The 27,849-nt window shown below is 42.0% G+C and overlaps 1 protein-coding gene and 1 non-coding gene across 3 annotated transcripts; one reads left to right on the top strand and one right to left on the bottom strand.

The window, feature by feature from the left end:
* ACOT9 (acyl-CoA thioesterase 9) lies at window positions 1–27,849 on the bottom strand. Of its 2 annotated transcripts, XM_007463960.1 has the most exons (16): window positions 27,665–27,684; window positions 22,877–22,974; window positions 21,634–21,660; window positions 20,988–21,033; window positions 18,760–18,930; window positions 18,466–18,503; window positions 13,724–13,807; window positions 13,243–13,346; window positions 8,409–8,482; window positions 2,854–2,921; window positions 2,055–2,166; window positions 1,802–1,892; window positions 1,542–1,627; window positions 1,042–1,129; window positions 742–892; window positions 1–318 (listed from the first exon to the last, which is right to left on the bottom strand). In XM_007463960.1, the coding sequence occupies exons 1-16, from the start codon at window positions 27,682–27,684 to the stop codon at window positions 230–232; spliced, it is 1,347 nt and encodes a 448-aa protein (XP_007464022.1). In that variant the 3' UTR covers window positions 1–229. The 2 variants fall into 2 exon arrangements, with proteins under 2 accessions (XP_007464022.1, XP_007464023.1); XM_007463961.1 differs by lacking the exon at window positions 21,634–21,660 and having other exon boundaries at window positions 12–318; window positions 27,665–27,849.
* Window positions 21,947–22,018, top strand: TRNAE-UUC (transfer RNA glutamic acid (anticodon UUC)). The gene has a single exon. It is a non-coding gene; the product is annotated as a tRNA-Glu (tRNA).

Consider the following 27,849-nt stretch of genomic DNA (forward strand, 5'->3'; position numbering starts at 1 on the left):
TAGGTTCACAATTTAAATTGTCTTGAAAGTATTTATTATTCAATAATTCTTTCCCCCTCTGCCCCACCCAGCCATTCTCTCATTCTACTTTTCTTATCAACCTAAAAGCTGAATACATCCTTCTTCTCTATGGAGGATGAGAATAAACACTAAGAGCAATATACTTGCTCAGGCCTTCATCAGGCACCGTGTCACTGTGGGGCACTGGCCTTCAACAAACGCGGTCTTCCTAGGGCTCGATGAGGTAGTCCTTTTTCAAGGTCACTGGTGCACTCATGGAGGTGAAATGCCTCTGCCCATCTAAATACAACATGGACTCTGGAACATAAGAGAGAGAGCTCTGGAGACACGTGAAACACCTAAGAAAATCACTATACAAACACAAAACTACTGGGGAACACTGGGACAGCAATGAAAATTCAAAACCGGCATCAGGCATGTGCTGCTGGGCCAGGGAGTGCCTCGACTCCGGCCCTTTGGCTGGACCGGTCCTGACCACCAGTAGCTGCCTGCAGCTGACACTGGGCCTTCAGACAACAGCCAGGTAGGCAGAGCAGCAATGGCCACCTGAACGCCATGAGGCATCCTGGCCTTCAGGGCTGCAGAATCTCAAAAGCACAATCCCCTAAAGACATGCTCTAGGGCTGATGGGCACCAGAGTACTTCCTACAACAATTTAAAAGGAGAGAAATGTCTTTAAAAGTTCCCCTCATTAGGGACAAGCAGTCATTTGCCACTTACCTCCATATGTTCTGGGGAAAACCAAGGGCACTTCTTTTTCCGACATGAACGTGAAATGAAAGACATTGGTGGTCATATGCTCTTTATCCTGTAGAGAGGCCACCTCACTGTGTACTCTGACTTGAATGTAATTTCCCTGAGTAAAGCAAACCTAAGCGATTATGGACACGATAGTTAGTTAACTGCATTAGGAAGGGGGAAGAAAGCAGTCATAAGAGAAACGGTGGCTTTAAAATATAAAAACCTCTCTTCTAGGCCCAAATAATAAAAATTGTATTTCATCTCTCATCACACACCTACCTGCGAAGAAAGAAACAGCAATGATCCAACCTCAACAGGTTTCTGAAACATGATATCATCCACGGTGACTATAAATGGTCGGGAACCACTATTGGGAAAACACAGTACTTGGGGTCAACTGCAAAATTCAGACGATCTCTAGTTTTTTCCTGACAATCAGCTGAAGCAAACTTTAAATGATCAAAGAATAAACCTAGAGAAGGAGGGAATAACCATACCAGATGGTAAGAGATGACACTGTGACCAGATCAGTACCTAAATCATCTTTGCCCTTCTGCGTATCATCACCCCTTTTTCTCAGCAGGTATTTGATGTACTAAGTGACAACATCAGAGCGAGAGCCTTCTAAAATGAAGATCAAACCCACCTGGTACCAGTGTAGCATTTATTTAAAAACACAATATATTCCCAAATACATCCAGACGGGTCCAAAATGTTTCAATGAGTGAGGCAGTATAAACGGCTTCTCAGGAGTTAAGACTACCTTAAATCCAACTCACCCGAAGTTACAAGCAGTAGCCCATCCAAGTTCATATGCTCTCCTCATAAGGAAACCACCAAAGATTCGATTGAAAATGTTCCGCTCCTGCAGGACGTAAAATAAATATTAATAAATACAAGCCCTGCGACGATGCGAATCTGTAGAACAAAGGAATTCACAATGCCATAGAACAGAGGTCAGTTTGAAGGCGTGTCAACTCTTAGATGAGTGTCATGAGTCCAAGTTATCCTGTTTAGATTTTTCACTAAATTCCAATACCTGAGGGTGGCAAATATCCAAGCTCTTCAGTTTTGAATTCTCCATCCACACTGCATTAGGAGGCAAAACTCGACTTCGAAAACTTATAGTCCTGTACAAATGGAGATTGAGTAAACCCTGTCAATGCCATGGTTTTGCTGCTGAAAAATAAAATATTTGCAAACAATGCCCAATATGTTCAAGCAAGTGTAGCTCGTGAGAAGGCCAAGGTTTAGATGCTTTCCCAACCAGGAATCTCACCGTCCTAACTCACTTTGGATCCAGCGTGTTAAGAAACATCTCATGTATGGTTGCCCTCTCCTCAGCAGTGGGAGCCATTTTCAGTAATGACATGGAGGTGAAGGCGACCCTTGTCCCCTTGTTCACTGGAACAGGAGACAATAAGGAGCTATGATCAGTAGGGCCACACTACAGCACTGGGTTGCCGGCCGGGGCTGCCTCAGACCCTATAAACACAGTATTTCCAGATTTCAAAAAGTCCACTGGAAATTGCACATCTATCCCAGAGAAGGCTGATGAGGCTACATAACATTTTCAGTGATTTTTTGCTTTCAGATGGAAATCATGTCTGCTCAGTGTAAGACCACTTATAATCACCTTGACCTACAGCCCCAACCAGCAGTTATCTCATTAAGATACATTTCCTATTTCATTAAATGTGAGAAAACAAATTACTTCACTTAATATTGTATCATCAATAAAAACCGTTCAGGGCTTCCCTGGTGGCACAGTGGTTGAGAGTCCGTCTGCCGATGCAGGGGACGTGGGTTCATGACCCGGTCTGGGAAGATCTCACATGCCATGGAGCATCTAGGCCTGTGAGCCATGCCCGCTGGGCCTGCGCGTCTGGAGCCTGTGCTCCACAGCAGGAGAGGCCACAGCAGTGAGAGGCCCACATACCACAAAAAAAAAAAAAAAAAAACCGTTCAAAGTATGGACTCTGTGGATACTTTACTGGTATGAGGAGTCCATACATACTCTTAAATAATCTCCTCTGCAGTACAGTTAATGTGCTTTTTAAATTGTATCTTATTATGAACAAATTAATATACATTCTCCTTGTCTAAAGATCTCTTCTTCCTCTGGGCTTTCAAGGGTGAGTGGATTTACAAATGCCGGCCTAAAGAGAAGAAAAGAAAAGAAAAATTTTAAGACATGCCATTATCTAATAAAAACTGAAGGTGTTCATTTTGGGTAACACTTACTGACTGCTTCACATAAGAACTCTCAACAATTAGGGGAGTCTTCTGGTTACAGACTTATCTACACACTAGAAAGTTCACGTCGTAAAAGGATATGGCCACTTGCCAAAATGTTTCACCTGATTCTAATTATGAGGAAACAGTAAAATATAGGTTGTAGAACATTCTGTAAGACAACCGGCCTGGACTCTTCAAAAATGTCAATGCCTTCCCAAGGCAATCTACAAATTCAATTCAATCCCTATCAAACAACCAATGGCATTTTTCACAAAACTGGAACAAAAAAATTCTTAAACTTGTATGGAAACACAAAAGATCCCAAATAGCCAAAGCAATCTAGCAATTTGGCTAGAAAGAAAAACAGAGCTGGAGGAATCAGGCTCCCTGACTTCAGACTATACTACAAAACTAGTCATCAAAACAGTATGGTACTGGCACAAAAACAGAAATATAGATCAATGGAACAGGATAAAAGACCCAAAAATAAACCCATGCACTTATGGTCAATTAATCTATCACAAAGGAGGCAAAGAATATACATGGAGAAAAGACAGTCTCTTCAATAAGTGGTGCTGGGAAAACTGGACAGCTACATGTAAAAAAATGAAATTAGAACATTCTCTAACAACATACACAAAAATAAACTCAAAGTGGATAAAAGACCTAAACGTAAGACCAAATACTATAAAACTCCTAGAGGAAAACATAGGCAGGATACTCTTTGACATAAATCGCAGCAATATCTTTTTGGATCTGTCCCTAGAGTAATGGAAATAAACACAAATATAAACAAATGGGACCTAATTAAACTTAGAAGCTTTTGTACAGCAAGGGAAACCATAAACAAAATGAAAAGATAACCCTCAGAATGCGAGAAAATATTTTGCAAACGATGCAACTGACAAGGCATTAATCTCCAAAATATACAAACAGCTCATACAGCTCAATATCAAAAAAAACAAACAACCCAATAAAAAATGGGCAGAAGATCTAAATAGACATTTCTCCAAAGAAGACATACAGATGGCCAAAAGACACATGAAAAGATGCTCCACATCACTAATTATTAGAGAAATGCAAATCAAAACTACAATGAGATATCACCTCACACCAGTCAGAATGACCATCATCAAAAAGTCTACAAATAATAAATGCTGGAGGGACTTCCCTAGTGGTCCAGTGGGTAAGACTCTGAGCTCCCAATGCAGGGGGCCCAGGTTCGATCCCTGGTCGGGGAACAAGAGCCCACATGCATGCCACAACTAAGAAGTCTGCATGCCACAACTAAGACCTGGTGCAGCCAAGATAAGTAAATAATGAATAAATATTTTAAAATAATAATAAATGCTGGAGAGGGTGTGGAGAAAAGGGAATCCTCCTATACTGTTGGTGGGAATGTAAACTGGTACAGCCACTACGGAAAACAGTATGGGAGTTGCTTAAAAAACTAAAAATAGAGCTACCATATTATCCAGCAATCCCACTACTCGGCATATATCTGGAGAAAACCATAATTTGAAAAGATACATGCACCCCAATGTTCACTGCAGCACTATTTACAATAACCAAGACATGGAAGCAACCTAAGAGTCCATCAACAGATGAATGGATAACGAAGATGTGGTATATATACAAAATGGAATATTATTCGGCCATAAAAAAGAATGAAATAATGCCATTTGCAGCAACATAGATGCAACTAGAGATTATCATACTAAGTAAAGTAAGCCAGAGAAAGACAAATATCATATGATATCACTTATATGTGGAATCTAAAAAAAATGATACAAATGAACTTATTTACAAAACAGAAATAGACTCACAGACATAGAATACAAACTTCTGGTTACCACAGGGGAAACTGGGGGGGGATAAATTGGGAGTTTGGGATTAAAATATACACTCTGCTATATATAAAATAAATAACCAACGAGGACCTACTGTATAACACAAGGAACTATACTCGATATTTTGTAATAACCTATATGGGAAAAGAATCTGAAAAAGAATACAGGTATAGATACAGATATAGATATATAACTATCACTTTGCTGTACACCTGAAACTAACACAACATTGTAAATCAACTATACTTCAATAAAAAATTGTAAGAAGTCAATGTCTTAAAAGACAGAAAGCAGCAGGGGGATTATTTTAAGGGGAATTATTTAAAGAAACATGATTACTGCATATAATATATGGTCCTTAATCAGACCCTGACTCGGGGGGAAAAGGTTATAAAGAATATTTTAGGGACAGTTGGCAAAGTTTGAATATGAATCATATGTTAGATGATATAACTGTATCACCGTTAAATTTCTTGGATATAATAAAGGCACTGAGGTTATGTAGGAGAATGGCCTTATTCTTAGGAGATACATGCTGAATTAGGGTAAAGTAGTCTCAAACTTACTTTGAAACAATTCCAGGGGAAAAAGTACATACGTTTGTATTTATCGAGAAAGGACAAGAGTAAGGCAAATGTGGTAAAATGTTAATTCGAGAATTTAGGTGAAGGGCATATGGGTGCTCACTGCATTATTCTTTCTACATTTCTGTAGATGTGAAATTTTCCAAAATAAAACACTGAGAAAGGGATAGTACTTCACTGTGGTAGAATCAAAAGGTTGGATGAAAGAAAAACGGAAACAAAAGTACAGAAATGGGGACTTCCCTGGTGGCACAGTGGTTGAGAGTCCGCCTGCCAACGCAGGGGACGCGGGTTCGTGCCCCGGTCCGGGAAGATCCCACATGCCGCGGAGCGGCTGGGCTCGTGAGCCATGGCCGCTGAGCCTGCGCGTCCGGCGCCTGTGCTCCGCAACGGGAGAGGCCACAACAGTGAGAGACCCGCGTACTGCAAAGAAACAAAAAAAACAAAAACAAAAGTACAGAAATGGCAGCTTGGAAAATTAGAATGCATCAGCTGGGAGAGAAGCTTTAAGTAACGCCTTCAGTGCTGGAAAAGGAGCCCCAGGGCAGCCCCTAGGAGTGGCAGGTCAGCTGGAGCTGGTGAGAGGAGCTAGAGAAGATGGGTGGATTCTTTGCTCAGATCAGAGTCACCAAGGGGTTTTCTGATCTTAGGTCGGGTTTCCAAGTCAGCTTTCCATGCAGCAGAAGAGATTTCTCATTGCAGACTCCTAACTCTAGTTTCTAAAACAAATTAGACTTCCCATAGGCCTCTAGACTCCGTCTGTACAAACCCGCGTACTGCAAAAAAACAAAAAAAACAAAAACAAAAGTACAGAAATGGCAGCTTGGAAAATTAGAATGCATCAGCTGGGAGAGAAGCTTTAAGTAACGCCTTCAGTGCTGGAAAAGGAGCCCCAGGGCAGCCCCTAGGAGTGGCAGGTCAGCTGGAGCTGGTGAGAGGAGCTAGAGAAGATGGGTGGATTCTTTGCTCAGATCAGAGTCACCAAGGGGTTTTCTGATCTTAGGTCGGGTTTCCAAGTCAGCTTTCCATGCAGCAGAAGAGATTTCTCATTGCAGACTCCTAACTCTAGTTTCTAAAACAAATTAGACTTCCCATAGGCCTCTAGACTCCGTCTGTACAAACAGCAATCCTGTAACGTTCCCCTGCTACCCCACTCCCACACACATAATTAAACAGTTTTTCCCAGTCTGAATGCCTTGTGTAACTGGCATTAGGGAACCAAGAATCCAATGTAAGAGAAAAAAGATAAAGTGTTAAAGTCTGTACAGTTAAACTGGACTTGGAAATGACAGTACAAATTTATGAGGTTTTGGTTTTTTTTTGCTTTTTAACATACATCCAAGCCCTGTCTACTGAAAAGGCCTAGAAACGTGACAAACTAGTAACAACGTATAGTTCTAGTACCCAGATTTTGGTGTCTAAATACCAGTTTCCCACTAAAAGGAACCTGAGGACTCCTTGGAAAACGGGCTGATTCCAGCCCTGGGGCAGGAAATGTACAGAATGAGTCCAAGACATCTCACTGTACCAGAGAGCAGGAAGTTATCAAAGACTAACTAGGAAACGTCAAAATAGCTTATCACAGCAGCCAGCTTAAAGGAGTTCCCACTGACCAAAGATGTTCACTCTGAGAAACAGGAAGAACAATGGCTGCAATGTATTAAAACATATTTACTCTATTAAAATCCATGAACACACAATGATACTTTTTTGAACAGCAAAATAGTAGAAAAACTATGTCATCACTAGCTAGTAAATGTGTAAATAAAAGCAAGAATTAAACACTGATCCTAACTTTCCTTTACAAACCAAATTGCCCTAGTTGATAAGGGAAAGCTCTTCTTTACAGATCTCCAGCTAATAAATATAAAAAGAAATGACAGAATTTGAGAATCATTTTACATCCCCTAATGAAAATGATAAAAGCAACGGTCAGCAAAGGACATTAAAAGCACTGGAGGAAGACTGATGGGAAACTAGCTATTCATAAGACTGGATACATTGGATACACCTTGTACTGTACTATACCTGTAGATTATTGTTGAACATAAGAGGATAAACTGAACTACACAAGGCAATAATTAAAGAGTGTGGCTATTTGAACCCACACACTAATCTCAGCATTACTATGAGTGGGACAATCTATACCTCCTGACATGATACAGTATGAGATACAGAGACATCATCACCTACGAAGTGCTCTCACCAAATACACTGAACTCAAATCTAATCAAGGTTTAGACCTAACTTCAATTTACAGAAAATACTAGGGAGAGTGAAACAAGTTAAAAAAAAAATACCACAAGGAAGCAATGAGACAAATCCAGAAAGTGGGACACTGCAAAGAACAATCAATCTGGGCTTTCAACCAGTTAATGATATGAAAGGATAAGGGGACAGTGGGGACACACAACCATTCCAGATTAAAACAGACTGAAGAGACTGCACAATTCTATGAATATACTAAAAGCCATTAAATTGTACACTTTCAATGGGTGAACTGTATGGTATGTGAATTATATCTCAATAAAGCTGTTAACAAAAACAACAGACTTAAGAGATATACAAATCAAATGTAATATGTGGACCTTGTTTGGATCCTGATTTGAATAAGTCGTTAAAGATATGTGGGGAAAAGTGAATATGAACTATTAGAATATATTAAGGACTTACTATTATTTTTGTTAGGTGTGCGAACGGTAATGTAGTTATTTAAGGAAATAGCCTCATTTTTAAAGCAGTGCCCTACACTGAAGTATTTAGAGGTGAAATGTCATTATGTCTGGGATTTGCTTTAAAATATTATAAAGAAAATAATATACTTTAAAAAAAACAGAAGAAGCAAATATGGCAAAATTTTAAAACTCTTAAGTCTAGGTGATGGTATCCTAGAAATTTATTAAAGTCTTCTCTTCAATTTTACGTATCTTTGATATTTTTCAAAATAAAGAATTAGGAAAAAAACTGCAATTACCCTTTGTTTTCAGAATCACGAGCCACCATTACAAATGTCGCATCCAAAACAGGGGAAAATTCATTGTCGTGTAACTAGAGAACAAAGGAAAGAAAATGCAGATGTAAGAAATGCATTTACTGGGAAGAACTACTACAATCCTAACAGATATCACAGCCTTTGGGAAAGGCTGAAATTAGCAAAAGAGGACGAGTGCTTTCACTAACCACCATCTGCTGAGATGCCAGGCACACAACTGGGCTCTAGGGGGGAAAAGGCAGCAAGAGCAAAGAGTCTGTGGTCTAGCGGAGGAGAGAGATACCCAAAAACCCAAACAGTGCAGAGTGTGAGAAGTGCTGGGATGGGCACAAACTATGGGCCTTGGAGCTGTGAGTGACTGGGACCCAAGGGCAAGGGTCACGGGGGGACCTTGTGCATCACCATCATTTAGGCGTCCCGCATCTTGCAGAATGCTGGCTTTCTCCAGGCCTACCTGTCCTCCCAAAGGCACACACAGCCAGGCGGACCTCCCATCGCTCTCCCAGACATTTATATTTTCAGGGAACTTGAGTGTGCCAACTACCAGGATGTGTTTGTTTCCTTAGCCTGGCACAGGGGCTTCCAAGAAAGGGTAAGACCAATGAGAATTCTGTGGATTAAGCTAAATATTTACAATGCAGAGGCCATTGAGATTTTAAGGTATTTTTTTTTCCCTAGAAGTCTGTACTTCCAGGAGAGTCATATCATCAAGTCATATCGTACCTGAGGGTACAGGTGGTTCCATCCTCAACAAACCCACCACTAGTCCTAATCACCACTACCTGTTCAGGCCGTTATGAGCCTTTCCCCTCGACTTTCAGAAGAGTCTCACCAATCTTACTATGTCCCTGTCCTGTTCAAACCTTGCAAGAGGCCTTCCTTTACCCCAGCATCTGGTCTACGCCTGCTGGCATTCTATGTAAAGCCTCCACCACGGAGCCCAGATTCCACTCTAGTTGTTCACCAAACACTCCCGGCATGCGTGCACTCCTTTCTCTAGCCACAGCTAACAACTTGGAGGTCCTAAAATGTCCCATTTTGTCACCTGCCCGCCTCCCCTCCAGGCCTCTGCCAGATGCCTTCCTCAGGGCCAGATTCCTCAAGACACTCCTCCCCTCCCCGGCCCCAGCCCTACTCCCCAGGCAGAGTTCATCACTCCCTCCTTTGTTTGCCACCTAAGTGGAAACAAAGTCCTCTCCTGACAGCGGTTCTCAACATAAGCGAGGAAGATGTCACCCCCCGGAAGGCATCTGGAAATGTGCAGTGCTAGTGATGGCTGTCCCATGAGCTGGGGGACATTACTAGCGCAGCAAGGGGTAACCAAAGAGCTAAACAGCTCACAAGGCAGGGGACGGTCCTGCAGAGCAAAGAATTTTTCCACATACAATGCCAACAGTGTCCCTGTTGAGAAATAGTGCGTAATAATTTACTATATCATAATCATTTATTTATGTGTCTGTCTCCCTACTGCACCAAGGGCTCCTTGAGGACAACGACCATTTTTATTCTCATTTGTTTCCCAGCAATTGACACAAAGACTGGCAGACAGCAGATACCAGATCAATGGCTGCCAACTGCCAACGAATGAACTGAGGCAGCTAACTACTGAGCACTACTAGAGTGTGAACTCCAAGAGAATGGAACTTCCTGTTTTGCTCACTGCTGTACACCAAACACAGATGGGGCACTCCACAAATCACTGCTAAGTCAACGTTAAATGAACGTCGTCAGGAAGTGGGCGAGGTGACTCACACCCGGATCCTGTTGTTGAGGCGCACATAGTCGAGTGGAAGAGAAAAGACGTTCATACACAGCTCTGCAGGGCAGAGGACAGCAGGTACCAGGAGAGAAGGTCAGAGGGAAGGAGGCATGGGAAAGGAACAGATACTATGAGCTGAAAAGATCAGGGAAGGTTTCGAGCATGAAGTGACCCAGAAGCACAGGTGGAATATGGATATGCAGAGCCAGAGCCCAAGGAATCCCGGCAAAGGGAAAAGTGTGCATGAGGATGCTCATCCGCTCACCTACTGTTTACGTTCCAGTGTATTACAATGAACATCCACCAGTGCTGAGCATCGGGGATACAAGGTGAACAACTCTACACTTAGGACGCTCAAGGTCTCCAGCTGTGCGCTCCAAGAAGGTGTGTGAACGGTAAGTTGGAGGGAATACAGCTGCAAAGGTAGGTTGGTGCTAGTTTATGGAGCACCTTAGATCCTAACTAGTCAAAGCAATTTAGACTTTGATCCACAGATAATGGTCATGGAAGGGTTTTGAGAAGGGAAGAGATGTGATTGAAGATCGGCTTTGGAAGATCTATCTGGAAGAAATGTGTAAAATTAACACAGAGAGAACAGACGAGAGGCAGGCAGAGTAATTAAAAGATAGCTAAAGTACTCACACAAGAGGCAGTGAGGGCTTGAATGAAACACAGAGGCCAAGGGGAAGGGGAAGAAAGGACTCTGGTGAGTAGCTGTGGGTGATGAATTCGCAAGACTTGGCAAAAGGCTGCACAGGAAAGGGAAAAAAAATTAAAGCTTTCACAAAGGTTTGGAGCTGGGAGAAATGGGAGGGTGGCAAAGGAGAAACTGGAGGAGGGTCAGGATCGGAAAGGAAGCTGACGCACTCAGTTTGGAACACACTGGACTTGAGGTAGCGAGAGCACACTCGGAAGAGAGATTTAACAGGAACCCCAAAAGGCAGGTCTGACGGTCAGGCCTAGAAGAGATCTGGGACCACCACCATAATAATGACGATAAAGTAATATAATGGCCAACATTTGATTAGTGGTTACTGTGATAACAAAACAGCATCTCAGAGAAGGCAAGAAATTTGCCCACAGTCACATGGCTAATAAGCAGCAGAGCTGGGATTTGAACTTACATTTCAGCCAAACCAGAGGCAGGGTACCTATTGCCAAGCTCCCTCTCTGGAATAAAGGATCACTCAAGCCGTGAGTTATTAATCAAAATGGCCAAAGAGAAATGCAAATTTAAAACAAAAGTCTGTACTTCTCCGACACTGATTTTCACTGGCGCTGTCTTCCCAATAATTCCTGTATCTCTTTTTCAACCTATTTGTCCAAGTTTCCTTAGAAAGCAGGTCTTATGCCAGGAATCCACCGTGCATCAACCATGAAGATTAAAAAAGGGTGCGAACAAATCAGAGCAGCATCCCCAACAACTTTACAATATTTGCTTTAAAAGCAGTATTACCGTCAGTTACAGCAACATGGAAGTTAAAAAATTCAACTGTTTACATACAGCATCAAATAAAAAACTACTTACCTATTTTGACAAATAACTTTAATTACTGCAGAGCAACCTTCAAACTTTTTCCAAAACATGAAATGCTTCATAATTCCATAATAGAAAAAAATGTATCTGAATGACAGATCCACTGAATACCCTGACATAACTGAATAAGTCACTCTTAAGTAAGTTTTCACAATGAAATCTTCAACATACTCTGAATTATTTGATTTCTGTACTATTACCCTCCTTGAGGTACTTTTTCTTGACAAATTTCTTCATTTCTTTATAATAGCTATTCTGAGTTATGCTCATTAGAGAGGCTGTTCCTAACTGCTGTAGTAATCTGACTGTTATGGGTTGAACTGTGTCCCCCAACAAGATATGTTGACGTCCTAACCCTCAGTACCTGTGCACGTGACTTTATTTGCACATAGGGTTGCTACAGATGTAATCAGGTAAGATGAGGTCACACTGGAGTAGGTGGGCCCTTAACCCAGTATCACTGATGTCCTTATAAGAAGAGAAGAGGACTCACCTGGTGGCACAGTGGTTAAGAATCTGCCTGTCAATGCAAGGGACACGGTTTCGATTCCTGGTCCGGGAAGATCCCACATGCCGCAGAGCAACTAAGCCCGTGCGCCACAACTACTGAACCTGTGCTCTAGAGCCCACAAGCCACAGCTACTGAACCCGTGTGCTGCAACTACTGAGCCCATGCTCCACAACTACTGAAGCCCGTGCACTCTAGGGGCCCGCATGCCACATCTACTGAGCCCACATGCTGCAACTACTGAAGCCCACACGCCTAGGGCCCATGCTCTGCAACAAGAGAAGCCACCACAATGAGAAGCCCACGCACTGCAACAAAGAGTAGCCCCCCGCTCGCCCCAACTAGAGAAAGCCCACATGCAGCAACAAAGACCCAACGCAGCCAATAAATAAATAAAAGAAGAGAAGAGAAGAGACACAGACACACAAGAGAAAAATGCTATGTGATAAAGAAGGAAGAGATTGAAGTGTTATAACTACAAGCCAAGGAATGCCAAAGGGCCAGCAAGCCACTAGAAGCTAGGAAGAAAGCACGGAAGCCTTCTCCCCTACGGGTTTTAGATAGAGCATGGTCCTACTGAGACCCTGATTTTGGATTTCTAGCCTCTCAATTGTTAAGAAAATTAATTTATGTTGTTTTAAGCCACATGGTTTGTGGTACTTTGTTACAGCAGCCCTAGGAAACTAACAGTCACCAATCTGATTCATGCTTAACAGAATTCAGACAGTAGGGAAATTCTCTGGGGCAAAACTAGAAACAAATACCTTAACATGGAGCTGTATATGATTTCAAAGTAATAAACAGTAAGCATAAACACCAAATTACGTGTCAGTCTATGTCCAGGAGGAGGATATTAAAAACACACCATCTGTATGACGTGAACTTGAATTGTTTTTCTACAAATGGGTGAACTATATATCTGTCTATGGATAGACAGGTGAATAAGCTTTTCTTTCACTGAGACTAGCTGGCTGTATTGGAACAAGGGGGCAGTCTTCGGTCACAGACACACCTGGAACATATGCATCTTCACTTCCATGGATGTCTTCCCAACCCAACTAACATGGCCACTGAACTTGATGTCCTGTTCTGGGCTTAAGCTCTTCTTACACATATCTACAAAACAGAAAAATCAATCTGAGCCCAAACCATACTCCAAATGTTCTATACTGTAAATGGACAATTTCATTTGAAATTTTGGCAAATTCCACTATATTTCCTTTTTGTCTTCAAAACTAAAAATAATTTTTCAAAAATAATTTTTGAAAAATTAGACAATGCAAAGAATATAAAAAATAAAACTGGAATCATGCAAAACTCTTCTACCCAAAGATAATTATAATAAATATCTTGGTATATTGCAATCTAGACATTTTCATATGCACATATATACATAAAAATTCCCCCATAAAAGGAAAACATTTCCTCTAATCTCAGTAATGTTTTATAATTACTAAAAATGCTAAGTATGTCTAGAAAATAATATCACTTACCAATCCTGTCCACCAGGGCTGTAACTATCGATAAAGGAGACATCTTAGCTGAATGAATTTTGTTGTGCATGTAGCAAATAAGAACTGTAGGAAAATAGAAGAGAACCAAATAAAGGAAAAGCAAAATTATTTTTTAACATTCACAATTTACTCCCTGAAATCAGACGCGGACCTGCTGGGGAATGCACTTGGGGATATGGGGAGGGGGAGGGGTAAGCTGTGACAGGGCGGGAGGGTGGCATGGACATATATACACTACCAAGCGTGGAATGGATAGCTAGTGGGAAGCAGCTGCATAGCACAGGGAGATCAGCTCGGTGGTATGTGACCACCTAGAGGGGTGGGATAGGGAGGGTGGGAGGGAGGGAGACGCAAGAGGGAAGAGATATGGGAACATATGTATATGTATAACTGATTCACTTTGTTGTGAAGCAGAAACTGGCACACCATTGTAAAGCAATTATACTCCAATAAAGACGTAAAAAATTAAATTAAATTAAATTTTTAAAAAGTCTTATCTGGTTTTGAAGACCCAATCCTCCATATTCCACTAGTGGTCTTTTCCTAGAACCAAAGACTTTTTTATACATTGAAGAGATCTGGGAATCGTCTACTCTGACTAGTCAATTTTAGGTTTGGTGAGGAAACTGAAGCCCAAAGCCCAGGCCCGCCAGGTGGCTTATTACCACTCAACAGAGATACGGGGCCTGAATCAGAAAAAGACTCCAGCACATGAGTCTGACAGCATGAGACATCTTCAAAAAAGAGAAACAAATCACAAGGGCTCAGCTACCTGTTTTCCTCTTGACTCCTTCCTAATCATGAAGCTATTATGTGCCTCAGAGTTCTCCCTCCTTCCCTATATCACCCTCAGCTCCTACACCACCCTGTGGTTATCTGTGTACTTTCCATATTTTAACAAGCATTTAAAGGTGCAAAGCATGGTTCTATGTACCTTACAAATATCAACTCATTTAAAACTGTACTGTACTTCTTTATAGTGGTCTCCCTGCTTGCCCTATGATTTATTCAAATTTGTATCATCGGGACTTCCCTGGTAGCAGAGTGGTTAAGCATCCTCCTGCCAAAGCAGGGGACACGGGTTCAAGCCCTGGTCTGGGAAGATCCCACATGCCGCGGAGCAACTAAACCTGTGCACCACAACTACTGAGCCTGCGCTCTAGAGCCTATGAGCCACAACTACTGAGCCTGCGTGCCACAACTACTGAAGTCCACACGTCTAGAGCCCATGCTCCACAACAAAGACAAGCCACCCCAATGGGAAGCCCGCACACCTCAACAAAGAGTAGCCCCTGCTCGCCGCAACTAGAGGAAGCCCGGGCGCAGCAACGAAGACCCAACGCAGCCAAAAATAAAAGAATAAATAAATTTATTAAAAAAAAATTGTTTATCATCAACCCTCAGGACAGGGTCTGTGCTCAATAAATATTCTTTGAGTAACAATAAACCCTTTCATTCATGCACCTGCTAAAGGATGTACTGGGGGGATGAGGGGCGAAAGGCAAGAAACTCCATTCAAAAAATTTGTGGTACCCAGAGAAGAAATCCTAAGTGTTTGACCTTCCACTGCATTAGTGGAAGTGAAGGCAAGAGAAAAGGTCCAAGAGCTAAGAAGAAGGCAGGCTTGACAAGACTTGAATTAACTCAGGTTTCTAACTTGCATGAGTGAAGATGGTGTACCATTCACTGAGAAACAGAATACAGCACAGGAAGAGCAGAATGGACTGTTTTCAACATGCTGAATTTGAGAAGTCCACGGCACATCCAAATGAAGACGGCCAGTAGGCAGGAGGATAAACTGGTCTGCAATTCACAAAGCAGGCCAGGAAAGGTAGCTTCTTAAGTATTCCACACACTGAGAGCAACTAAGGCACTGGGATTGAAGATTATTTATAGAGAAAGTGCAGATACCAACAACAAAAAGGGCAGCAGACAAAACCCTGAAGATAAGTGACATTTAAAGGATCGACAGAGAAAGAGGAATCTACAAAGGAGACTGGGAAGTAGCAGCCTGAGAGGCAGGAGGAAATGTCACCAAGGCCCAAGGGTGAGTTCGACATCATTAGGAGCTTCAAAGGCGTCAGGTAAACCCTGAGAAGCACCCTTGAGATCACACAGTAAGGGGGACAATGGAGAGTTTGGCACAATTAGCTCAATGGCATGGAGGATCAGAAGCCAGAACACAAAGTTAGCTCTAAAGTGAGAGAGAAAGAAAACTGGAGAGTGTTATAAGGGAAGGAGATTTTACCTACTTTTCATTGTAAGATGCAAGAGCCTTGAATATGTTTAGAAGTTAAGGGAAAAGTGACGTTGAGAAAAGGCTTGAGATACGAGGGAGATATCTTCAGGGTACGTGATAAGACAAGTTCCTTGAAGAAACGGAAGGAATAGAATCAAGTGAACAGGTGAAAGGGACTGGCCATCAACAGGAGATGATGAAGAAAAACAGGGTAGTGGCAGGGGAGTTTGTATATTTAGGGACACCTAAGTAAACCAAAGTCAAGTGAGTGAGTGTGTGTGTGTGTGTGTGTGTGTGTGTGTGTGTGTGTGTATGTGTTTCTTTTTTAAAAGGCCAATAAGAATTTTAAAGCAGGTTTATTTAATCTGAAGAAAAATGTAGCTAGCTGTAAGCCTAACAATAGATTTGTGTCTCTATTTTAAAGATTATTAGAGCCTTTTTTTAAACCCTTTCCCAACATTTCAGTCCAAAAGCCATTACATAGGAGCAAGCAAGACAGACAGCCCAGAGTCGGGTGCTGAAGCCCAAGAGAGGTCAGGAAGATATGCAGGGAGGCAATGAGAGCGATGGCCCAGCATGCCGCAGCCCGACCACAATGAGGAGGGGGACCTGGGATGGAGCAGAATCCCACTGAGGTGAGGGGAACGTCCATGAGGGTTTCGGGGTGGCAGCAATATGAAATTGGCTTCATACGGGGGAACTGATCAAATAAGTAAATGTACTACAGATAATGGAGCCAGCTGGAGAAGGGAATTACAAATATGAAAAGGGAGGAATTAAGAATGAACCTGTGGTTGAATTAGAATTGGAACAATCAGTATGAACCCAGGGTTCCGACAGATAGACAGACAGACAGACAGGTAGATAGGTAAGGAGGGAGAGACAGGGAGGGAGGGAGGAAGGAAGGGAGGGAGGGAGAGAGGAAGGGAGGGAGGGAGAGAGGAAGGAAGGAAGGAATACACATACAGGCAGGCAGGTATAGATGTAAATGTACATGTACGTGCATATATTCCCCAGCTCATCCACTGAAAGCACAAAGGAATAGTGACACCCCAGCAACAATGACAACTCCCAGCACCCAGATCTGGGTTTCTAAATACCATTCTCCATTAAAAAGAATCGGGGCTCCTCAGAGATTTGGCTGATTCCAGGACTGGGGCAGGGAAAGTACAAATGAGCCTAGAAATGTTGCACCAGAAAGTGAGGAAGTGCTCAAAGAATGATGGGGACACAGCCAAAAAAAATCCACAGAAGCCAGCATGAAGAATGAAGGGCAGTCCTGGGACAAGTTGAGCATCAAAACAGATGACAGAAATATATTATAATCCATTCAGTAAAATAGGAATCCCTGAGTCCATACTGATTTTAAAGTAATTGATAAACGTCTACTGAAGAATGGGATATTTACAAGATCTCAAAGTACCTCCCTACAAGGTACTTATTAATTACAAAGGGGAAAAGAGTAACTTTACAGCAAAGAAGCCTGGCAGACACCACCTTCATCAAGGAATCAAAGTTAACATCACAGTAATGGGACAAATTAGAATTAAGCACTACCTGCTAAGATGCAATAAAAACACAGCATCCCTTCTGTGGACACTCTTGCCAAAGATGCACGTCCCAAATCTAACTTTGGGGAAACATCAAACATACCCGAATTGAGAGAAATTCCACAAAAGAACTGGCCCATAACCTTCAAAAGTATCAAGGTCATTAAAGTCAGCGAAAGACTGAGGAAGTATCCCTGACACAACAACTAATTGCAACATGTGATTCAGAACTGGATCCCGAACTGTATCCTTCTGCTATAAAGGACCTCTGGCCAAAGCTGAATGGGGTCTGAGGATTAGACTGTCTAAATATCAGTGTTAATTTATTGATTTTGAGGGTTACATTGTGGTTATGAAGGAGAATGTCCTTGTTTGTAGGAAATACACATGAAAATATTTGGGGGTGATGTGCATCGTGTCAGCAACATACTCTCACATGATTCAGGGGAGAACAACTCTTTGTACTCTGCAACTTTTCGGTAAATTTAATTAAATAATTATGACAATTCAGAAGTAGTAGATGCCCTTCTTTTCCTGCTGTTTAGAATATCTTCATCTGTGCAAGTTAAAGAATAAAAAGACCCTTTCCAGGGAAACTGGGACGAAGTGAGAGAGTGGCACGGACATACACTACCAAATGTAAAATAGCTAGTGAGAAGCAGCTGCATAGCACAGGGAGATCAGCTCGGTGCTTTGTGACCACCTAGAGGGGTGGGATAGGGAGGGTGGGAGGGAGGGAGATACAAGAGGGAGAGATATGGCGATATATGTATATGTATAACTGATTCACTTTGTTATAAAACAGAAACTAACACACCATTGTAAAGAAATTATACTCCAATAAAGATGTTAAAAAAAAAAAGACCCTTTCCAGCCAGAGTATTCAATGTATTACTGTAAGTACCAGTTTAAAAATACTAAAATATCAGTACCTCCTAAGCTGTCAAGATCCTCAAGAATCCTGCCAAACCTGTGAAATAAAGAAAACTGTGATGAAATGAAAATCATAATGATGACCCTTTAAAAAAAATAACACTATGGGGTGATAAATATCTACCAAAATTGATAATGGTGATGGTAGCACAACTCTCTAAATATACGAAAAACCAGAATCACACACTTTAAATAAGTGAACAGTATGATGTGTGAATTATATCTCAAAGTTGTAATAAAGAAAGGAAATAAAATAAAAACAAACGACACAAACAGAAATAGTGCCGTGTTACCTTACAGTGTTTTGAACAGTCAAATATTTCTCTCGTAATTCAGGCTGACTGCCCAAAGGTAAGAGAACTTCAATGTAACTGTCTTTCATTCTCCTAGGTGGCAGACCTTTCTGTGACGTAGCCAAAAAACTATGAAGTAATTTTCTTTCCTCCATTGCTTTCATGTGGTCTCTGAGAAGAAAGGACACAAGCTTCATAAAACACAGGACAGTGCTATCCCCCAACTCCAGTCACATACAGGTCAGTCAGACACCATCAAAAGAGGAAATAGCAGGTCTGGACCTACCTCATCTCCTTTTCCTTCCCTCCCTTCCTACCTGCCACTTGGTGAAATCAAAAATTTCTGTTAAAATTTCTCAGGCTAGTAGATAAGAAAAATATACTTATAAATGATATAGATATATCCAAATGAACTATATATTCACCCTCATCAAAAAGTGTATTCAGGGCTTCCCTGGTGGCGCAGTGGTTGAGAGTCCGCCTGCCAATGCAGGGGACACGGGTTCGTGCCCCAGTCCGGGAAGATCCCACATGCCGTGGGGCGGCTGGGCCCGTGAGCCATGGCCGCTGAGCCTGCACGTCCGGAGCCTATGCTCCGCAACCGGAGAGACCGCAACAGTGAGGCCCGCGTACCGCAAAAGTATTCAAAGAATAGAATCTTTGAAATGAAATTAAAAATACAGAAATAGACATAATAGAGTGTAAATATATCTACGTATATATATGTATCTCTGCACTAAAGAACAACATAGCCACTGAACTCCATATTCCCATTTCTCACCTTGACAAGTCTCATATCCTCTGTGCCCCAGCTGTCTCTCTCTGCCTTCAATTTCAGGAAAGAGAGACAGAGGAGGAAAAATGGAGTATATCCAAAAGAAGTTTGGAAGGCAGAGCAAAAGGTAAAGAGGAAGAGAACATGAAAAGGAGACAGAAAGGGAAGAAAAAGAAGAGACGATTAAGGTGGAAGAAAAGAGAGACACAAGGGGATAAGGAACTAAAATGTTGACAACAGCACTGTTTCTAAGCTTTACTTATGAAGTATTATTGCCAGAAAAGTGTAGCCTACAAAAATATAGGGAGGGAACTGACGAACAAGTTAAATGGCCCCAGATAAATCCAGAATGTGGAACATTCAACAAGACACATGGCTTGGCCTCTTTAAAATCAAGCTCACGGGGAAAAAAAAAAGGAGGGAGGGATAACTATTATTCTAGATTAGGGGAGACTAAAGAGTCATAACCACGAAATGCAATATGCAATTGTTTACCGGATCTTGATTTTTTTAAAAAAGCTATAAAAGATATGCGGGGAATACGTGAGGAATTCTGAATATGGGTAAATAATATGCTATTAGGGAATTACTGTGAATTTCATTATGTAAGAGAATATCTTATTTGTTGGAGATGCACAACTGCTGATTTTGTTACATAGGAAAATATATTTATTTATTAGCGATGTATTGGAATATAACTGGAGCTGAAGTGTCACGATACCTTTATAGTTTAGCCAGTATATGTATATTGGCAAATCTGGAAAAACATTCATAAGTATCCAATTCAGATAGTGGGAAAAAAGGTATTCATTTCTTCTACTTTTCAGAAAATTGAAATTTTTCATATAAAGAGATAAAAAGAAGTCATTAGATAATCTTTATACCAAATAGATTATTATTGTTATTGTGCTTTTTCTTTTTATCTCATTTTAGCCTCAAAATTCTATGCACCAAGACGGATATTATCCTATTTTACAGCAGGGAAATACTAAGAGAAAAAAGAAAGATTGTATGGGAGGCCTGGTTAATTGTGACCTGACAAGAAGCAGTAGTCAGGGTGCATGAAATAGAAAAACCAGGAAACTTGGGTTCAAGTCCCAAGCCTGGTACTCATTCACTCAGTGTCTGAGTTTCAATCTCATCATGTGCAAAAAAGGAACAGGAACATATGTCATAAGCACGTCACAAGTTTCACTGAGAATCAGTGAGGTAATACTCCTGAATGCACTTTGAAAAATGCAGAGTACGTGTAAATTACATGATTTTATGACAACAAAGCATCAACTGATGAGTATGTTGGAATGTTGATCTTCTCCCCCAAGTAAAAAAACCTCTCAACCCATTTCTGAACAAAGGGTTCCCCCCATTCCTACAGTGGGACCATCAACTGAGCCTAAACACAGCCTAGCACACCACTTAGGGATAGAAGAATGAATAAACACAGAGCACATACCTCCAGTTTGTGGATGCTCCTACTATCTCCCGCAACTTATCTCGAACTGAAACAAAAATAAAGAGGTCATTCCATGAAACAAAGAAAGTAAGAAATGGATTATGGCAACCAGCTCAAAAACTACGAAAAGCAATTCATGCACTCAAAAGCTTCAAAGATCCATGAATTTCCATTTAATGCCACAAAACAAACAGCTCAGGGAAGGGATCAGGCCTCTGCTTCCCAAAAACTTGAGACAACTATTGTCTCCTTAGTGCACAAAAGAATATCCTTGTGTCAATCACTGGGATTTATACAAATAAGCAAAAAAGGATAACTCCAATTATTCATCTGCTGGGGCTGTATCAGTGTCGGTAGGAGTCCCTTTAAGATGGAGATATTATGAACAGAATCCCTGCCTATCTTCTTATAGGCAGTGAGACTAAGACTAATATCAAAATTTGAGTCTCACTCTAATTGATTTCTCATATATGTATACTACCCTAAATGTTAGAAAAGTTGAGGCAAGAAAAATGAAGCAGAAAAGGAAAGGCAAAAAAAAGCAACTTAAGTTTAGTTAATGCCCATTGCCCAAAAGTGCAAGAATGAATTAGTGCAAAAGAAATTTAAGCACTTATAAAAAACTGATACTGATTACCACACACACCATGATTCACATGTATTGGTGAACATGCTATATGGATAAAGGGGAAATAAATTAGATAAGCAGTAGTAAGTCAATACTAAAAAATAAATCTATAGGATTTTAAATAATCTTTTGAGTTCATGTGTTTTTTTCTATCATTTTAAAATACATTTTCTGGTTACAGAAAATTAACTACAGCAATCCTTGGTCCTTCAACAACTAAATATTTGATCAAAACCAAATATGGTTAGATGAACATACATCTTAATTTTCATGAAAAAGTGGTTGATTTTTCTATCAATTGTTGATTTTTCTATCAATTGTTATAGGGAATTCCCTGGTGGTCCAGTGGTTAGGACTTGGCACTTTCACTGCCAGGGCCAGGGTTCAATCCCTGGTCAAGGAGCTAAGATCCTGCAAGCCACGGCCAAAGGGAAAAAAAAAAAACACCCACAATTGTTATATACCATAAATTAGGTGCAAACTCTAACTACAATGAAATCATAGAGTAGTACTGAACCAAAAATATCCATTAGTAAATTAGTCTTATTTCTGATATTTTTCCTCCTGAGTTCCTTGAATAAAAGAATGGACAGAAAGTATCCCAAGTAGTACACAGACTACTGATGCTCAGTGACATAAAATGATTATTACTAGTTTATATTCAGTGTAAGAAAGGCAGGTGTTGAGGGCCAAGAAACAAAGCAGAATTTTAAATTATATATATACATATATATTTATTGGGATCCTTTAAACAAGTCCCAGTTTTCATTATAATGAATATTCCTACATTGACAAAGACATCCATAGGTTGCATATGGATTAGTTACTGAAATTAACTTCAATTAACAGGGTCCCTCTAACAAAACTACAGACTAGGAGCATTTAGTTGGTACAACTGAAGGGCCTGTCTCTTGCTTATGCATTAGATCTCTCTTTTTTTTTTTTGCGGTACGCGGGCCTCTCACCGTTGCGGCTCCGGACGCGCTGGCTCAGCGGCCATGGCTAGATCTCTTTTTTCCATGCCTTCCACTTCAGTACATTTAACTAAAAGAGCTCAGTCCCCAAGACTCCCAGGAACCAAAGCTCAAGTACTGTATGTGATTTCTACCCCAAGCTATCCTGGTCATTTTCTAAGTGAGAAGTTTATGAAAGATCTACCTTTAGTATGCCTCATTTGCCCTAAACTGTCTATCTACATGCTTCGTAAATAAAGCAGGGTTTTCCCCCCACACAGGCGTAAAAGGTAAACACCCATGCTTGCCTTCATGAATGTGGAAGACTCTCTGTTTCTCGGGATTCTGAGATCCTTGAGTCAGTCCTCTGCTGGGAGCAAGCAGCCCTTTGCTCAGGGTACAAAGCCTACAAAACAAGATGAAACACGCTTCGAGAAGGTTCCATGACTTCTTCCCTGGCAACCCCAAAGACCTGTGCCTCCTCCAGAGCATTCAGCCATCCCACACCCTTAGTAAATACTGTCTTATAGGGTCTGTACATGTTTCTCAAGTGTATGTATATTTGCATATGAGGCTACTCCGTAAATCATCTCTCCAATAAGAGTAAACATTTCTTGAGAGCAGAGACCAATTAGTTAATGATCTACAAAATAAATAAAAGATATCAACCAGGTTTAATGGATTTCTTCTTATTAGCTTCAGAAGCCCAGAATCAAGTTGGTAAACAGCTGAGTAAACTAATTATGAACATTTATTTTGTTATTGTCATACCATACTTCCTCAATAAATAAGCTAAACCCAATTATAAGTCAATTAACTTTGAAAACAAAATTAACCCTTTCCAGGGTTACTCAAAGAGAGTATTTATTGGACCCAGGCAGAAATTTCCTACTCCCCAATGGAATAAAGTCAAAGCTATTTACCCCAATATGCCGAAACTGTTCTCCCAAAGTAAGTTGTTTAACTTGATTTTGGCTCACTACTGCTTAACTGTTGACTCCTAACCACACACTATCCTATCAGGGATAACACATGTATAGTATCAGGGACTGACAAACTGATCTGTTGAGAGCACAGTGGAAGAAGGCAAGGCATTGAAAAGGTAGAGAACCCCAGATACTCTTACTCATTCTAGCTCAAGTGACCAGTAAATTCTTACTACCTAATGCCAGGTCTAATGATGACTAACCTATTTTTAAAAAGCATATTTTAAATTTTCTTTAGAGCCCAAATTTATTATAGATTTCTCTTCTGAATTACAGCATACAGGAAGAGTCTCTGAGTAAAAATATTTGGTAAAATCTACATGTAGTTTTGATACTTGTCCTACTAGAACAAATCCTGGTCCTTTCACCAAGTCAACTACTCTAACTGCAAAGAACACAAAAATAGCAGCACATGCTCACTGGCTAATCCAACTCCTTAGCCAGCCACTCATCACACTGGCCCTGATACAATCCCTGCTGGCTCACTAAAACTGGAATGCTTCCTAAAGCGTTTGGGGTTTTGGTTTTGTGTTTATTCTCCAATCACACAGCTAACAAGCCTCTATCTTACATAGTTGTGGTTTATTTTTTCACAATAAATTTTCAATTTATGTACTTTTATATGTGAATTAATATTTCAGTCTTCTTGTTCTTGACCTTCTGATTTGCATTTTCTCAGAACGTAAGTTAAACTTTTTTCTTTTTCACTATTTCATTTTATGTATTTTCTGTAGGTTAAAATCCCTCACTGAAGGAAACAAGAGCATGTGGTCCTTCCTTCTGCCATCTCAGAAACTATCGTTCTGCAACTAAATATATCAGGTTTTAAAAAGCACACTGGAAAAACCTAAAATCTTCCATTGCTACTATTAGCTGAAAGAGCAAAAAAATCATGCCCTCGATACATTAATTAGCAATAATAATAGCTGCAGTAGATGATCTCAATATAAGAAATGAGATCTGACTCTGAATGGCTAAATACTGTGAATACTCATCACAAATTAACAGGAGCTGTAAAACTGAGCTCACATATTTGGGTAAATACACATATATACAAGCATTTCTGTTTTGTTCCTTAAGAAGCAGCATTTTCTGAAAAGTGATGAAAACCATCCCATCCTGCCTGAGTGAAAAGCAGTGTAGTATACAGAGATTAAGAGCCTGACCACGGGGACTCCCCTGGTGGCACAGTGGTTAAGAATCCGCCTGCCAATGCAGGGGACACGGGTTTGAGCCCTGGTCCGGGAAGATCCCACCGCAACAAAGAGTAGCCCCCTCTCACAGCAACTAAAGAAAGCCTGTGTGCAGCAATGAAGACCCAATGCAGCCAAAAAAAATACTTAAAAAACTCTATTCCAGAAAGGCATGCTTCTCCAAAGTCTCCCCTAAAAGTCAAAAATGACCAGAAATTTGGAAATAAGCCAGGCACTATAATGGACCATCTCTGAATGGAGACTCAAACGGAGATAGTAAAGAGGGAGCTGATGAATACAGGGAAACACTTGGGCCAAATTATTTGGAAAACTGTGGTCCTGCAGCCCTGTTGGTTGCATACTGCCATAGTAAATTTGAAAACATATCCCTGTAACACAGCAAAGGCCTAATGTGAGTGCTTTTTTAAAAATCATTGATCAGGGCTTCCCTGGTGGTGCAGTGGTTGGGAATCCGCCTGCCAATGCAGGGGACACGGGTTCGAGCCCTGGTCCGGGAAGATCCCACATGCCACGGAGCAGCTAAGCCCGTGCGCCACAACTCCTGAGCCTGTGCTCTACAGCCTGCATGCCACAACTACTGAAGCCCACACGCCTAAAGCCGGGGCTCCGCAACGAGAAGCCACCGCAATGAGAAGCCCACGCACCGCAACGAAGAGTATCCCCTGCTCGCCGCAACTAGAGAAAACCCACGCACAGCAACGAAGACCCAACACAGCCAAAAATAAATAAATAAATACATAAATTTATTTAAAATATATATATTAAAAAAATAAAATCGCTGATTATACTAATCATATACTGGTATAATAAATTTCTATTCTCTTGTGAACATTCAGCTTACTGTAACTTTTCACTACAATTTGATATAATCCCTACTGATAATCAGATGAAACCTGTGGACCCTTGTGCCTAGTAGTTGTTGGGGGGGGAATACATTTTTTATTGATACACAAAATGGTATATACTATTTCAGATGGTTCACAGACCACTCCCTTTTGACACCCCCATGGGCCCCTAGATTTAAAAAACTGTGATTCAGACCAACCTCCTGAAAAAACTTGAGGCCTGAAGGAATTTTCCCCTGCTAGTCAACTGGCACACTGGATAGAGCCCAGCTCTTCTAATCCCTCCCCACCTCATACACACCATACACGTAAGGAAACTGCTCTTCTCACAATCTCAGGCTACTTCCCTTTATGTATGCAACACTGAGGTGGAGGGAGCAGGGGAACGGTTCAATCACTGCTTAACACCTCAGTTCCTCAGGGTTAACGGCTTATTCCCTGAGAAGCCCTCAGGAGTTTTACCTACAGCAAATCCCTAGGCCTTTAGAAGAAACTGTCAAGAAGCCTCTACAGTCAGGCCCTAGGACTCCATGATTCAACCTTTCCAATAAAACGAGACCAAGGAGCCCAACCTCTCCATGGCTAGCCAAGGGAGTCACAAAAGTCGCATGAAGGTGTGAACATAAGTGTCTTAGCTGTTCTGGGTTCCAAACTTAGGGTGGGTGTCCGGGAACAGTTTTCAGTACAAAAACAGGCAATGCCACTCATATGCCCTTCACTCTGGGGAAATGCCTCAATTTAGAGACTAAACAAATTCAGATGGCTCTTTTGTAAGTTGGGGGAAAAAAGTAGTACAAAGATTGCCCACCAGTCAAATAACCTAATCATGTCAGACAGTCTGTATTCATTTATGTACTCTTTCTCTCTCTAGACACTAATGGAGTATCTGCTTAAGGTTCAACAGGACTCAAAGGAAACGAGCCACGGGTTTATAAGGAGTTCAGGGCAAAGACAGAGGACTTCCAAACTGCGGGGAAGGAGAGACCAAGGAAGGTTTCCTGGGAGAAGACACATGAACCAAACCCTGGAGCTTGTAGAAGGCCTGTCACATCATGTCCAACGCAAGCTAAAGCCAACCGTGGCTCTTCTTGTAATGACCTTCAACCCATCTTCAAACGGTATAACAAAGTAAATAAGAGAATGAGAGAGACAGACACAGAGAACCTTTTTCAACTGAGAGCAAGGTCCACAGGGACAGTGAGAGAGATCCAGGGCCCCCAAGAGAACTGCTGGGGATCACTGTCACTCGGAACCACTGTGGGCCACACCAGGGGGGGGCTGGCATACCTATAGCGGGATGAATTCAGAAGCTGCAACAGGGGTGAGCCCCCTGGGACCCAACCAGGCAGAAAGAACTTGGAACAGCCGGAGTGCTCCGGTGAAGGGGGTTGGGGGAGAGCCAGACATGCCCTGGAGTCTAAAGCCCTACACCTTAACTGGACACGCTGGGATGATGACTTACGCAAAAAGGCATCCTCCTTGTCAAAGGGGCCCAATCAAAGCCACTCCCCCACCTAGCCTTACCGCTCAGTAAAAGTAAAGTGCAATCAGCACCAGGGGCCCTGGTCACACAGTCCTGAGGTCCTGAAAGCCCAAAAGGTGCCCTGCAATCTCTACCCACATTACAACACACTTAAGTCGAGTCCAAGTCAGTCAAGCACTCAACCTTTAAAACGCTCTGCAAAGGAGGGCAGAGGGCCGGAAACGCAACGTGACAAGGGGCTAACTCCAAACCACCCCCCTGATGAGCAAAGAGATAGGAATTTCAGGGAACGCCCAACTTCCTCCCTTAAAGTGCCGCTTCGCTTTTAACATCAAACTCCGGGCCGGAACACGCGAAGGTGGGGGGTGGGGGGCACGGGGCCCCACCCTAGGCCGGCGGGGTCGCGGTAGGCGGCCGCCCTTCCCCACCCGGCCCTATTTTCTGCCCAAAAGCCCCGGCACTAGTTCCGCCCTCCGCAGCCCGCTCCTTCTGCACGGGTAGCGAGCGGCGCGGAGGGCGGGCGTGGGCGCCCCCCGGTCCGCGCCCCGCCAGGCCCCCGGCTACCTACCGCAGCGCCGCCCGCCTCATGGCGCTTGCCCGCCGCCGTACACGTGACCACAGACCCGAGCCCCACGCGCCGGTTGGCGGAGGGAAGTTGAGGCAATGGAAGGCGAGAGAGGGAGAGCGTTCGCGGGCGCCGGACTGGACCTTGCTCCCCAGGACCACACCCTTGCAGCGCGGCCGCGGGCGGGG

The sequence above is a fragment of the Lipotes vexillifer genome, unplaced genomic scaffold, assembly GCF_000442215.2.
Source record: "Lipotes vexillifer unplaced genomic scaffold, Lipotes_vexillifer_v1.1 scaffold587, whole genome shotgun sequence".
Taxonomy (NCBI): Eukaryota; Metazoa; Chordata; class Mammalia; order Artiodactyla; family Lipotidae; genus Lipotes; species Lipotes vexillifer.

What these genes read in the sequence shown, in the direction of transcription:
- ACOT9 (XM_007463960.1), bottom strand. Translation starts at nt 27,684, where the DNA reads ATGAGGCGGGCGGCGCTGCG. An exon ending in AGTCTTCCACATTCATGAAG is followed by an intron (nt 21,661 to 22,876) that starts GCAAGCATGGGT and finishes TTATCCATATAG; the next exon opens with CATGTTCACCAATACATGTG. An exon ending in TTTCCCCAGAACATATGGAG is followed by an intron (nt 319 to 741) that starts GTAAGTGGCAAA and finishes CTTATGTTCCAG; the next exon opens with AGTCCATGTTGTATTTAGAT.